This window comes from Bos indicus, chromosome 11, assembly GCF_029378745.1.
Source record: "Bos indicus isolate NIAB-ARS_2022 breed Sahiwal x Tharparkar chromosome 11, NIAB-ARS_B.indTharparkar_mat_pri_1.0, whole genome shotgun sequence".
Classification (NCBI taxonomy): Eukaryota; Metazoa; Chordata; class Mammalia; order Artiodactyla; family Bovidae; genus Bos; species Bos indicus.
Window position 1 is genome coordinate 95,448,891 of NC_091770.1, and position 13,025 is coordinate 95,461,915.

General features: G+C 45.7%; 1 protein-coding gene across 4 annotated transcripts in view; it reads right to left on the bottom strand.

The window, feature by feature from the left end:
* The window catches only part of NR6A1 (nuclear receptor subfamily 6 group A member 1), a 226,402-nt gene extending 218,583 nt beyond the window's left edge, over nucleotides 1-7,819 (bottom strand). For all 4 annotated transcript variants that reach the window (XM_070799223.1, XM_070799222.1, XM_070799221.1 and 1 more), the window contains exon 1: nucleotides 7,538-7,819. In XM_070799223.1, coding sequence (XP_070655324.1) covers nucleotides 7,538-7,637 — 100 coding nt within the window. In that variant the 5' untranslated portion in view covers nucleotides 7,638-7,819. The remainder of the gene's footprint in view (nucleotides 1-7,537) is intronic.
* Between the last annotated feature and the right edge of the window lie 5,206 nt (nucleotides 7,820-13,025).

The window sequence follows — 13,025 nt, forward strand, 5'->3', positions numbered from 1 at the left end:
ATGACACTTTGTACTGGTTTACACCATACAGTAAATTATTAATAACAAATTTAAGTACTCAATCAATAGGGAGAGATTAAATCTGAAACAAACAATCTAGTAACAAATGATCAAGAAACCACTGACAAAAATACAATCCAACTGTTTATTATTTCATTACTCATTTATGAATTTTTAAAGGCAAGATATGAGGAAACAAGATAAAAAGTGTGTAAGACTTCAAGTGTCCTCTTCTTTCTTGTGAGAGAAAAACTAAATTATACAAACTGGAGTTAACTGTGGTAAAAAGAACTCTGCACTGTATCTGATGCAGTGTGTGTGTGAGACTCACTCAGTCACAACCAACTCTTTGCGACCCCATGGACTATACAGTTCATGGAACTCTCCAGGCCAGAATACTGGAGTGGGTAGCTGTTCCCTTCTCCAGGGGATCTTCCCAACTCAGGGATCAAACCCAGGTCTCCCACATTGCAGGTGGATTCTTCACCAGCTGAGCCACCAGTAGAACACAAGAAATTAACAACAACAAAAAAATCAAGACTTTTTAAAATCCTTCCAAGACAGTGTGGCTTCAAGACTGAAATGAATGCAAGAATTAATTTTTTAAATGAAAACTAACACAGGTTAAGGTAGTCCCCCCAACTCCCCATCCTTTCACAGAACCAGTACATCCATCATTTTGGCACAGATTTGTTACTGAAATGTTTCCTAAATCTTAAACCATGAAATTATACCTCTGGACCCGAAGTATAACAGGAAATTTAAAAATCTGTTTAATTATGTCCTTTTTCAATCAATGTATTCAGAGGGAGAATTAAAAACAGAGAATTTAACACTACAATGATGGGTTGGAAGAGCAGGCACTCATAGATCTCTGAACTGCTTTTATAAAAAGATACAAAATTCACTGAAATATAATGAAGAGCTGGAAATAAAAAACTGAGAAAGTTATCTACTTCTGCTACATGAGGAATTTAGTTGTGCATTTCACTCTCAAAATTACAATTCTCAAGTTTATTTTCTAAATAATTACAAATTGTTTCCAATGCAAACTTGTTAAAGCAAATATCTGTTTGATATATCCTCTACTAATACACAGTGCAATTCCAATGTGATATAACTTATCACTCAAATAACTCCCTCTATCGTTATTACCAGCTTCTCTTTATGATTTCTCACTCTTAACAATGGGAGCAAAATCACCACTCTGGTTCAAACCACCCACAGAGTATATCTTCAAATCAAATGCCCGGATTTGTTTCCAGAATACATTACATGTTGCTGCCTAGGGAATTGGTTTTGGAAACATTACACTTGGCAGCTGACCTATCAACAGTGCCAGTAGAATTGACACCAACTTAAAGGCCAGAGTCCCTCTAGAAAACAGAAAAATATGCTGCTACTGCCATCTGTGGTTTATGGTTGAATAGCTTCTCCTGTATAAACAAATTGAAAGGTATGTACAGTTAGCAATTAGGTTCCAAAGATTTCATCATTTGAAGATACTTTTTAAACTCTGAATGTAACAAATTATAGAGTTTATTAAGTGTATGACATTAAGAACTTGTGATTCCTTATTCGAACTTATGAATATAATGCTGATGGAGAAACCACAACTACTTTGATTGAAAATTTTTCCATTGCATAAAGGCTAACTTTTGTTTTCCCCAAACACACACTCCTAAAGAAACTCAAAACACTTGAATGCCTCTGTGAACTTAAAATGAGAATAATTTCTCTTTTGAAATAATGACTATCAATACTACAACATCCCCCAAATTTTTAAAGCAAAAAAAAAAAGTATTTTTAAAGAAATCCAGGAATTTTCTATTCAGACATAAGAGTTTGCACCCTTCAAAATAAATTTTAAAGACTCAATTATCCCTATAATTTTTTTTTAAGAACAAAACATCCAAGATGCAAATGAGGCTGAAAGTAGACTATTTTCAACTTATTTTCTCTCAGTTTGCTTTCTCAAATGACAACCACTGTAGCTTAGGGATCAAAAGATTTGGTGTAGCTGGGGGTGGGGAAAAAAGCAATTCAGGTCCCCAGCAGCCAGCTGAGGAAATCCTGGTTCGCTCCCCAACTAAATCACTGTTAATTAGAATTACCGGGTTACATAGTAAAGTCTTATTTAAATAATCGTAAACAGCAAAAAAATCTCTTTTCTTGAGAAGCTGTTCTCCCCAGGCTACTATTTAACAGCAGGTAGTAAGGGAAGAATGAAATAAAGTAGGAAATGTTTTAATCTTTCACATAAAGTTTTCTGTTTATAGCTATTTCTAAACCACACTGAAAAAGCAGGTTAGACATCTCACAATGGTTTTCTTCTAATTTTCCGATATCTAAAATAACAGCCTTATCTTTCTCATAAAGACAACCCACGTCGGAAAAGAAGCAATAAACAGAAGCCTGGGCCTGATTCTAGAAATAATATATATATCAAAGTTAATCCAGAGTTGGTTTTTCTGTTTGTTTTTTAACATAGATTAAGCTCAGACAAATCTGAAACTTCGGCTCTGAGAGGGACTCAACACCCAAAAAAGAATTAGCTGCTTAGCACTTCTTGCTGACTTTAATAATTCTGGTATTTCTGAACCCTAGTCATTAACAAAGGCACCCATAAACCCTTAAGAAATTACCTGAATCAGGAAAAAGTTGACCTTAAGAATGTAAAAGTTTGACAGAAAACATTTTCCTTCACAACTTGTTGGTCTCAGAAATACTTTTAAAGTATTACAAAGTTGGGTATATTAGATCATCACCTGTGTGGACATATTCAATAGCTACTTTTTATTTAAAATTGTTTCAAGGACACTTTTATTCTTTGCTGAAAAGCAAAATTTATCTGTTGATTCAGAACTTTCTATTTTCCTGATTGTGAACCTTTTTCACATATAAGACAACTGGTACACATAAAATGAGGCATTTTTCTTGTCCTACTTTAATAGAATAGATTTGACCAACATTAAAATTTACTCATAAATGGCATCTTACCAAATTTAACTTTCAATCTAATTATATAAAATACTGCAAAAAATACTTAAATGGAGAATGTAATTTAACTTGACTACAACACAAAATTAAATAATAACCAAAACTTATGAAAAGGCCCCAAAGATCTAAATGAGCTTGCTGAAAATGAAGTCTCTTAATTTTGGAGACTATCCCAGCTAAGGCTATCCCAAAGCCAGAAGTTACCATGTGAACACAATTCATTAATGGACAATTTATTCAATACAAACCAATAAATACTTAGTTATAAAAACAAAATGATGATGTCTTAATACAGGATGAAACTCCAAATACAGCCCCAGGCCCCAGAACATGCAGGCATCATTAGCAATTTAAAGCCAGCTTGCACAACAGGCACTAGTTCTGAGAAATTTCACCACATTTGCAGTTGGCATTTCTATCCTCCATTCTCCACTAAACTAAACCTAGATATTTAAACCTAAAACTATTTTCTAACCTTTGCTCCACAATCCCAGGAAAAGGGAAAAAATGAAAAAAAAAAAAAAAAAAAACCAAGAAATTATTAATAAAATATGAAATACAGGATTTAAGCATAGTTTAGGAAATTCACCAGCAGTTTTATTCACTAGCTCATCTCCCTCCTCCCCATCTAACTCCTCTTCACACTAATTCATGCTTACACACACACACACACACACACACACACACACACACACACACCTTTTTGCTACAGAATTCACAATGATTTATGGGTTTGGAACATGTTCATACTTAGATTACATGAAAGAATATGGTACATGGTAAATCTGAGATTGGAAATGTGGTCATCTCACACCTCAGCTCACCGATGAATCTGTTCATTGTTGCCTTTCAATGTTCTTTGGAGGTCACAGAACCCACTAAAAAACACCTGTTTGCTGTTTGGACTAAAGAACAACAGTACTATAGTATGCTTTTTTGCTTGTTTGTTTAATGGAGGTAGAAAATTCTGGACTGACTCAGAACTAACTTGATTTTTAAAGTCACAGAACTGAAAAGTTACTTTTTTGCTTGTTTGTTTAATGGAGGTAGAAAATTCTGGACTGACTCAGAACTAACTTGATTTTTAAAGTCACAGAACTGAAAAGTTACACCGTCATTGAAAATATCTGCTAAAGTATTTTCAGGGATAAACATTCAGATGGCACAGTCTTAACAGAAAAAGGGCATCAGGTTTATCTAGTGAACTTCTCTCCAATTCCTCTAACATGTAATTATATAAAACATGCTTTTAATTACTTATAATGGTTTATAAACTTCCTTTGCTTGAAACATTTAGAACTCCATTATTCTCTCAAAATAAAATGATCAAGTGCAGTATTGACATATACTTCTTCAAATCATTCATCTTCCTTTGAAATTCTGATCGAGTTCATGTTTGTCATCAAAACCTAAAAGCAACAACTGAAATATTTAGTGCAGTGAGCACAGGAAATTCTTGGAAGGGTAATGGTGCATCAAAAGACTAGCAATTCTGTTTGGATAGAATAATAAAAACCATTTAAAGGACTGTAAATTCATCATCAATGGCGTTTCCAGCAGGAAAACATTTCTAAAATTTCACTTTCAGTTTATTTATTCATGACACAAACCAAAAGATCTGCTATCTAGATGACTATCTACTGCAAATAATTCGTATAAAATAGAAATCAGCCACCAGGATAAAAAGCCAGGAGAATTCATTTTCTCTGCTTTGACTCTAAGCAGTTTCATTTACTTTTGGAGAAAAACATGAATTAGGAAGTATATAATGGGGAAAAAAAAAAACACCATTCCAAAGATAAACTTTTTTTCTTTTTTGGTAATTCTTCTGTGAGTATGTTAAGTTGTAAGAGATAATGAACATACACTGTTAAACAGTACACAATACTCATTTTTACACTGGGAAATAAAACTTTCCACAACAGTCTAATGTTTCATGTATTTTCCTTAGAGCCCATCAAACTGCCAAAAGTCCCATTCTGTTTTCAACAAAAAGGAAATATTTGTAGCACTAAATTGGGCTGATGTAAAATACTAAAGCCACCTTAGCCTAAATGGATTGCTTGATAACATTCTTTTAAATGGTCCTGACCGATTGAGGAAATGAGACTGTGAAAGGGAAATTTGATTAAGAGTTAAAATTACCGCTGAGTTCTTTAAAATGTACTAATGAATAATTAATAGCAAATGCAGTTCCTAGGCTTCCCTTACAACAATATTCTCAAGTAGAACTTAAAGTATTGACTGTAGTAAAAATCCATCAGCTACGAGTCGCACAGGTGGGTACAGGAAGCATACACACATAGATAAACATTACAAAATTACACACACTAATATGGGCCATAATATAGATCTGAGCTTCTATAGATCTGGCTTTAAAAAATCAGCATGGTAAAATTTAGATCAAAATTTACAACTTTAACACATTAACACCAAACCAAATCACCTCTTAAAAAGCTTAAAAGTCAAAAGCACTAAAGAAATCCTTTGTTCCTATGATACTATCTCCTTCTACCCTAACTGGATTCCTGCCCCTTCCTTTGTGACACAGGATTTTATTGATCTCAAACATGTTCACATTCAGAAATTAGTCTCCAAAGACAACCCAAGGGACTGCAAGCCACCTAGATACTACACATCACAGACATCTCAAAAAAAGACAAGAGCTTTGAAAACATATCACTATTTGGTCAGCAACAGTAAATGAAGCTAACCAGGCTCTCTTCGAAACCGACTTTTTCCTTAACTGGTAAAAATGCCAGATCTACTCAACTGGCAATAAATGTCTGACGAGTTCATAAATTTATGAAGGCGGAGATACACCCCAAAATTGCTCCCCATTCGTTCAGCAACTGAGCGCCTAAGTGACCTATTTTCAGGTTACTTTCCTCACACCTGCCAGGCCACTGTCCTGATTGAGAAACTTCTTGCTGAAGCAATTAATTTTTAGTGCCTACTAACTGTCCCGGGTGTTTGCATTCAATTTGAAATCTGTTACTTGTTAGACACTGTTCGGTCCTAGATCTTTCAGAGAATTGCGCGTTTATGGCGCAGAGAGGGGAGGAGGCGCGGATCTCCGAGAGCCTGCCCTTTATTCGGAAATGAGGAGATGTGAAAGGTGGAAGGCAGGGCAAATAAATAAATAAATCGGGTTTGCCGCCGAAGCGTTTGCCGGCCGGTACGAGCACCCTTTGTAATGCAGGCCTCCCGGGGCTATCGCCTGCGCTAATTGCTCCAGGGCGCTTTCCAAGTTCAAAAGTTCACCTTTTACGACCTCACAAAAGCTCCTTACACGTTACCAATAAAAACATTCCGCGGCAAACACTATGGGGGGAAATATCAAACAGATACAAATAAAACACCCCGCGGGGGCAGAGCGCCGGCGGGGGCGGCGGGGTGGGGGGGGGGGGAGAGCGGTGGGGGCCGCCGGGCCCAGCCGCAGCCCCGAGGAACCTGAGGACTTGGCCCGGACATGGGGGCAAAGCGGCGCGCGGAGGGAAGGGCCGGGCCAGGTGAGAGTCGCCCGGGCTCCGGGAGCGCCAAAGGGAAGAGGAGAAGTAAGGCTGGGCGGGCGCGGGCCAGGACCGGCGGGCGGAAAGAGGAAAGAGGCAGGTGTCCCGGGCCCCCGGTCGGGCAGGAGCGCCGAGGCATCGGGAGACCGGGCTGAGCAGGGCGGGCAGGAGAGCGCGGGGCAGGAGCGCGGAGAAGCGGGGTCCGAAAAGGAACCGCTGAGCCAGGAGCTCTGGGACTGGGGGGTGGGCGCCGAGAGGGAGGCGGGTGGGCAGCCCGGGAAGCGCGGCAGAACGGAGGGGAGAGAAAGAGGCTCCCAAAAGGTGAGGGGCAGAGAGAACCCAGGGGACGAGGGTGTGGCGGCGGCAGGGCGCCGAGGGAGCGTCCGCGGAGGGAGGAGGGACCCGTGAGGAGGAGCGCTGAGGAGGTCGGCGGAGGAAAAGAACTCGGCGCTGAAAGGACCCTTTGGAGGAAGAGATCCTCGCACGGGGGTCCCCCGGAGACCGGGAAGGGGACGGTGGGAAAGAGGGGACCCGAGGGGCAGGGGACGCCCCCACTGACGGGACTGGAGGTGAGGGGGGCCGGTGGAGAGGGGCCGGTGCGGAGGGGATCTGAGAGGGGGGGTAGGATTCGCGCTGAGGGACGGGGCCGGGGGGAGGGGAGGCCTGTGGTGAGGGGACAGAGGGGAGGGGGAAACGGAGGTCAGGGTGGAGGGAGCCAGGCAGGAGGAGGATCCGCGCGGAGGGGAGTCCGCGGGCGGCGGCGGCGGCGGCGGGGGGTGGGGGGGGGCGAAGGAGGATCGGCGCTGAAGGAGGATCGGCGCTGAAGGAGGATCGGCGCTGAAGGGGGACCGGGGTGAAGGTCCGCGCTGAGGGAACCCGGGTCCGCGCTGAGGGAACCCGGGGCCGCCGCGGCTTCCCAGAGAGAGAGAGAGAGAAAGAGTCAGCTGAGAGGAGGGGACTCCCCGGGGTAAGGGGACAGAGGCCCGGTTCTAGCCGGGCCGAGACTTTGCACGCCCCTCACCCACCGTTGCGCGGCGGCGGAGGGAGCGCGGCGGGCGGCTCCAGGAACCCCGCCGAGCCCCCGCCGCCTCCCCCTCCGCTAGGCGGCCGTTCGTCCCGCTCCATGCGGTGGAGCTCAGGGCCCGCGCTCTGTTCGCTGCTCCGCCATGACCGGCGCCCTCGTCGCCGTCGTCGTCCGCCAGGGGGAGGGGGCTGTCAGGGGCCAGCGGGCTCCCGGCCGCGGCGCTCTCTGGGCCCCGAGCCGCCGGGCTCCGCGCCCCTCCGCGCCGCGCCCCCTCAGCACTGGCCAGCTCCCACCCCCGACGTCACGCGCCGCTGCCACGCTCTGCCCTGCGGGGCACGCTGGGAATTGGAGTCCGCCGGAGGAGGCCGGCCACGCTGGACCCCACCAACTGAAGGGGTGGGAGGAGGGAAAAGCGACCTTGAGAAGGGGAGGCCAAGGCCTGTTAATACCACGAACCCTGATGAAGACTTCCGGTGCAAGTTGAATAAAGGTTACTTCAGGACCTTCTCTTTATTATGACTTGTCCGTGTATTCAACCTTCCCTATGACGCCTCGGATCCCCCCACTCCGAGAATGAGTCTTTCCTAGGAGGCGGATCGCCGAGGAGCCGGGTGAGCACGTGCAAAGAGGCCCAGCCCCGTAGGCGGGTCTCAGAGGGGGCGGTGTTTGTAGGTATTCACGAGGGCCTTCCTCCGCGGCTTCGGGACAAATTGGACCCGAGATTAAAGGACCGGAGTTTAACTCGAGGTGACCGCGTTCGTATGCAAATGGAATCTATAAAACTCTGCTTTCCGGGGTACTCTTTAAAGCCTTTTTACCTCCGGGTGGGCGGGAAAGACTGAAGTTTCTCTTCCTCCTCTTTCATTTTCCCCCTGCCCAAGGAACGGAACAGAATGGCAAACTAAGCTTCAAGCCATTCGTGCTATTAAAGAAACTCAGGCTCTTTACTCCTGGGTTCTTGAAGCCCTTCATTTGAGAGCGTCCTTCCTCGGTCTTGGTCGCCTTCCTTGCTCCTCAGTTTTCCTATCAATAAAACGGGGTTAGACTAGAGACGGGGTCAAATTGGAAGATCCCAACCTCCCCCACCCGTGCTCCTTGCCTCAGTTTCCCAGAGCACAATCCGGATTTTGCAGTTTCCGCTGCAGAGCCCACCTACTACTGCCACCAGGTGGCGCGCGGCCATCAGCGTCTGGGCTTGCCCCGGGAGTCTGCCTTCAGCGACCGTCTCTGTAAAGGGCTCATCGTGGCTGCCTCCCAAGGTCTAACCAGGCTCTACCTGGTCTGTTCCAAGACAAAGAACAAGAACACTGATTCCTTGCCCGCCTCTAGTCTCCCGGGTTATGCCGCAGCTTCTTCACTGGCTGCCCACTCCCCAGCTTGTCTCCCACCCGGACTCCCACCCCGCCTTACCAATCCGTCGGCTTGTCTACGTCATTGCTTGCTTATTAATTTTTAAGTCCTTATACTGGCATTCGCACTCCTGCCTGATGTGACCCCTTCCACATTTCTCATCACACTCCTTCCCTCACCTGCTTGGCAGGATGTTGTGTGATCCGTCCCTGTATTTACGGGTTGAGTGGCTGTACCTTACCAGCACCGGTTAACCTGTACTGCATCCTTAATCTGTAACTGCTACTGTTCTGCGGAGAAGGCAATGGCACCGCACTCCAGTACTCTTGCCTGGAAACTTACGTGGATGGAGGAGCCTGGTAGGCTGCGGTCCATGGGGTCGCTAAGAGTCGGACATGACTGAGCGACTTCACTTTCACTTTTCACTCTTATGCATTGGAGAAGGAAATGGCAACCCACTCCAGTATTCTTGCCTGGAGAATCCCAGGGACGGAGGAGCCTGGTAGGCTGCAGTCCGTCGGGTCTCACAGAGTCGGACACGACTGAAGTGACTTAGCAGCAGCAGCAGCAGCTACTGTTCTGAGAGTTTGACATTAACTCCGTGTTCTCTAAACCTCACATCTGCTTTATGAGGAGCTTTAGCTCCAATATTGCCCCTATCATATACTGACGAAATCATCCGTCGGTGATGGGCATTCCAAACCCAATCGGTCAAACACCAGAACTTGAATGCTTGGCTCCTTCACACTGTTGGCTTCACCCAGTCCACTCCCAAACTCTTATTCATCTTTCAAGATCCTGTTCAAATATCCTCTGTTGGATATTCATATCTCCCACCAGGGTACACCTAGATTCCCAGTTTGTCCTCTTACTGCTGTTGAGTTCTCTGTGGACTGTGACAAATGATCTCTGTGTGATTGCCACCTCACTACTATTCCCCAGCTCCAGAGGGGAAGGGGAGTCCTTAGAGTAGGGGCGGGAGGTGGGGGTGTTGAGCCGGGGAAGGAGACAGAGGAGATGGGTCTTCTGGGCCATTCCTTCAGCTCTAGGTTCTAAGATGAGTTAGGATCAGATGGCCTTCCTAGAGCCAAAACTTCCCTTTGTCACAGACTTCTGGAGGTAGTAACTTCCCCTTCCCTGGATATCCAATCAGGAGCTAAGTGGCACTGCAGAAACCTCTGGAAGGCCTCTGGAAGGGGTTTTCTAAGTTGACTGTCAAAGATGGACAGAAAAGTTCAGTCAAACTCTCAGCCCTTGGAAGCAGCTCCTCCTCTTCCTTCAGAGTCCAGCTCCGTTGTCAACTGCCACACAAAAACCTTTCTAGATCTTGACTGGTCAAATCCCTGTGTTCTCACTCTCATCATTATAACCCCAACTGCTGAGGGCAATAATCGCTGAGGGGGTGAAAGAACAAATAAAACATATCTAATCTTTTTACTTAATAACTGTGACCTTGGTTACCTCCAAACCTCAAAGTCCTGGTTTCAGGCTTCTCTTGTGGCTCAGTGGTAAAGAATCCATCTGTCAATGCAGGAAACATGGGCTTGATCCCTGATCTGGGAAAATTCCACATGCCTCAGAGTAACTAAGCTGGTGTGCCACAATTATTGAGCCTGTGCTCTGGAGCCTGGGAGCCGAAACTACTGAGCCCATGTGCTGCAACGACTGAAGCCCGTACACCTAGAGCTTGTGCTGTGTAACGAGAAGACACCACAGTGAGAACCCTGTGCATGGCAAAGAAGGGTAACCCCCACCGCCACATCACGACTGAAGAAAAGCCCTCGCAGCAATGAAGACCCAGCACAGCCAAACATAATTTTTTTTTTTTTTACAGGGCGGGAAAGGGGGAGGATAAATAGTTACTACCTCACGGGTTGTTATGAGAATCAAATAAGATGATGCATGCAAAGCAATTAACAAAGTGGCTTAAGGAATAGGACTTGTTACTAATGTTATTTAAAAAGTGGTCCTAATTCTCAGTTACTTCTCTTCTGAAAATGCTTCTTGGGAAGAGTCAACTAACACAAAACTGAGAAGGGTGAGGGAAATGACTGTGTACTGAGACCCCAGCCATTGTTCTAAGCAGATAGGGTCCTGTGAGTTATGTCCTTTCACCTACATTGCCCCCCCCCCAACAATCCCAAGAGGCCAACACTTTTCTCCACAAATTAAAAATGAGGAAACAGGCTCAGAAAGATGAAAAGACTCCCCCCCACGCACATATACACACCAGCCGGACAAATGACAAAAGAGAGGAATAAAATTAACTAAGGAGAAGGATCTGTGGGGGGAGTGCTGAGGCCAGAGGTAGAAAACCAGTCAGAGCTATCACTAAGAGCAAGGCAGGTGTAGGCTCCATCATTAGGGACTTGTCCTATGTGGTAGAGACAGACACTTATCAAAATAATCACATACCCACAGTTATGACAGAATACACTTAGAAGCTCCTGGTGCTGTGGGAGTGTGTGTGACAGGGTTTATTTTGGTCAGGGGTGGTGATGGAGGGATCATGAACCTTGAAGATGAAAGGATGAGTGGGAGTGAGTCACACTGGGTGAAGAGAGAGTGTTTCAGGGGGAAGGAACAGCCTGTGCAAAGGTCCCAAGGCCCTGTTGAAACAGAAAATTCACTGTAACTGGCCCACCCACCCAGGGGAGAGAGGGCAGGAGACAAGGGTGAAAAGGAGGAAATCATGGGCTCAGGTAGGAGCCTGCCAGCAGGGGGAGCAGAGTTCTCTCGATGACAGCAGCCTTGTCCGGGACCTAGCCAGAGTCCCATCCAGGCTGCATGGGGAGAAAGGGCTGGGTGAGGGAAACCCCCACCAGGTTCTGTTTGTTTTCAGTACATTTTGTCTATTTTTTGAATAGCTAGGACACACATTGCAAAACTCCCAGGTTGCAAAAAATTATTCAATGAAAATCCTTTCTCCTTACTGCATTCCTAAAGGCTGGCTCCTCTCCTTATCCATTAATTGTGTCCATTCCCAGATTTTCTATGCACCTAAAAACACACACCGTATTTATTTTTTAAGCTAATCTAGCCCTCCCTAGGGAATCTCTAGTTATGAAAGAAGCCAATTTGTACTGAATGCCTACTGCACATGATTCTATCATTCAACTGAAAGTTAAGGAGCACCAGACCTTGTACTGAGGCAGTGGTTCTCAGATTTTAAATCCCCGTGGAGGGTTGATTAAGGAACACAGATTGCTGGGCCCCACCTCTAAGAGTTTCTGCTTCCTTAGGTCTGGGTTGAGACCTGATGTTTGCATTTCCAACAGGTTTCCAGATGGTGAGGCCGCTGGTCTGGGGACCAGGGACCACACTTTGAGACCTCTGAGCTAGCTGCTCTGTGGACAAAGCACATGGTGTGGGGAGCCTTACTCCTCTCTCAAAAGGGAAAGCATGAACAAACACATCCCAACAATATAGTTCATAAAGTGATCAGTTCTACAAGGAAAATGAAGAGGGTAGGGGAGTGCAGGAAGGGGAAGTGCTGGAGAGTAGGGTTGGGGTAGCAACATTTGAGGGCACAAGTAAGTGGCCCTTTTTGAGCAGTTGATGTTTACAAAGCCAGGCAAACACAAGAGGAGTCCTGGGCTCAGGGGAGGGGAAACCTACAAGAGACAGTATGCAGAGACCAGAAAGGGGTCTCCACCCCCGCCACAGCGTCCACAGTGCCAGAAGGACCTGCAAAAGTGACTGTGGAATTCGGAATGAGATGCGAGGGGGAAAATCCGAGACAGGAGACTTGGAGAAGGGGGCGCGATCGAGAGATGTGGTCTCTGAGGAGGTAGAGAGGTGCCGCCTTGGTTTCGGTTACAGAGATCCTAACAAGGTATTTCCGTAGTGAGACCGAAGACCCCTGGAGCGAGGGGATGGCCAGGGAATTTGAGGAGTGGCGAACACAAACTGCTGCTCGGGAAGTTTTGTTGCCTAGGAAGCGGAGAATCCAGGCGCTTCCTCAGGCGGATGCTGCTGCTCCTGCTAAGTCGCGTCAGTCGTGTCCGACTGTGTGCGACCCCATAGACGGAAGCCCACCAGACTCCTCTGTCCCTGAGATTCTCCAGGCAAGAACACTGGAGTGGGTTGCCATTTCCTTCTCCAATGCATGAAAGTGAAAAGCGAAAGTGAAGTTGCTC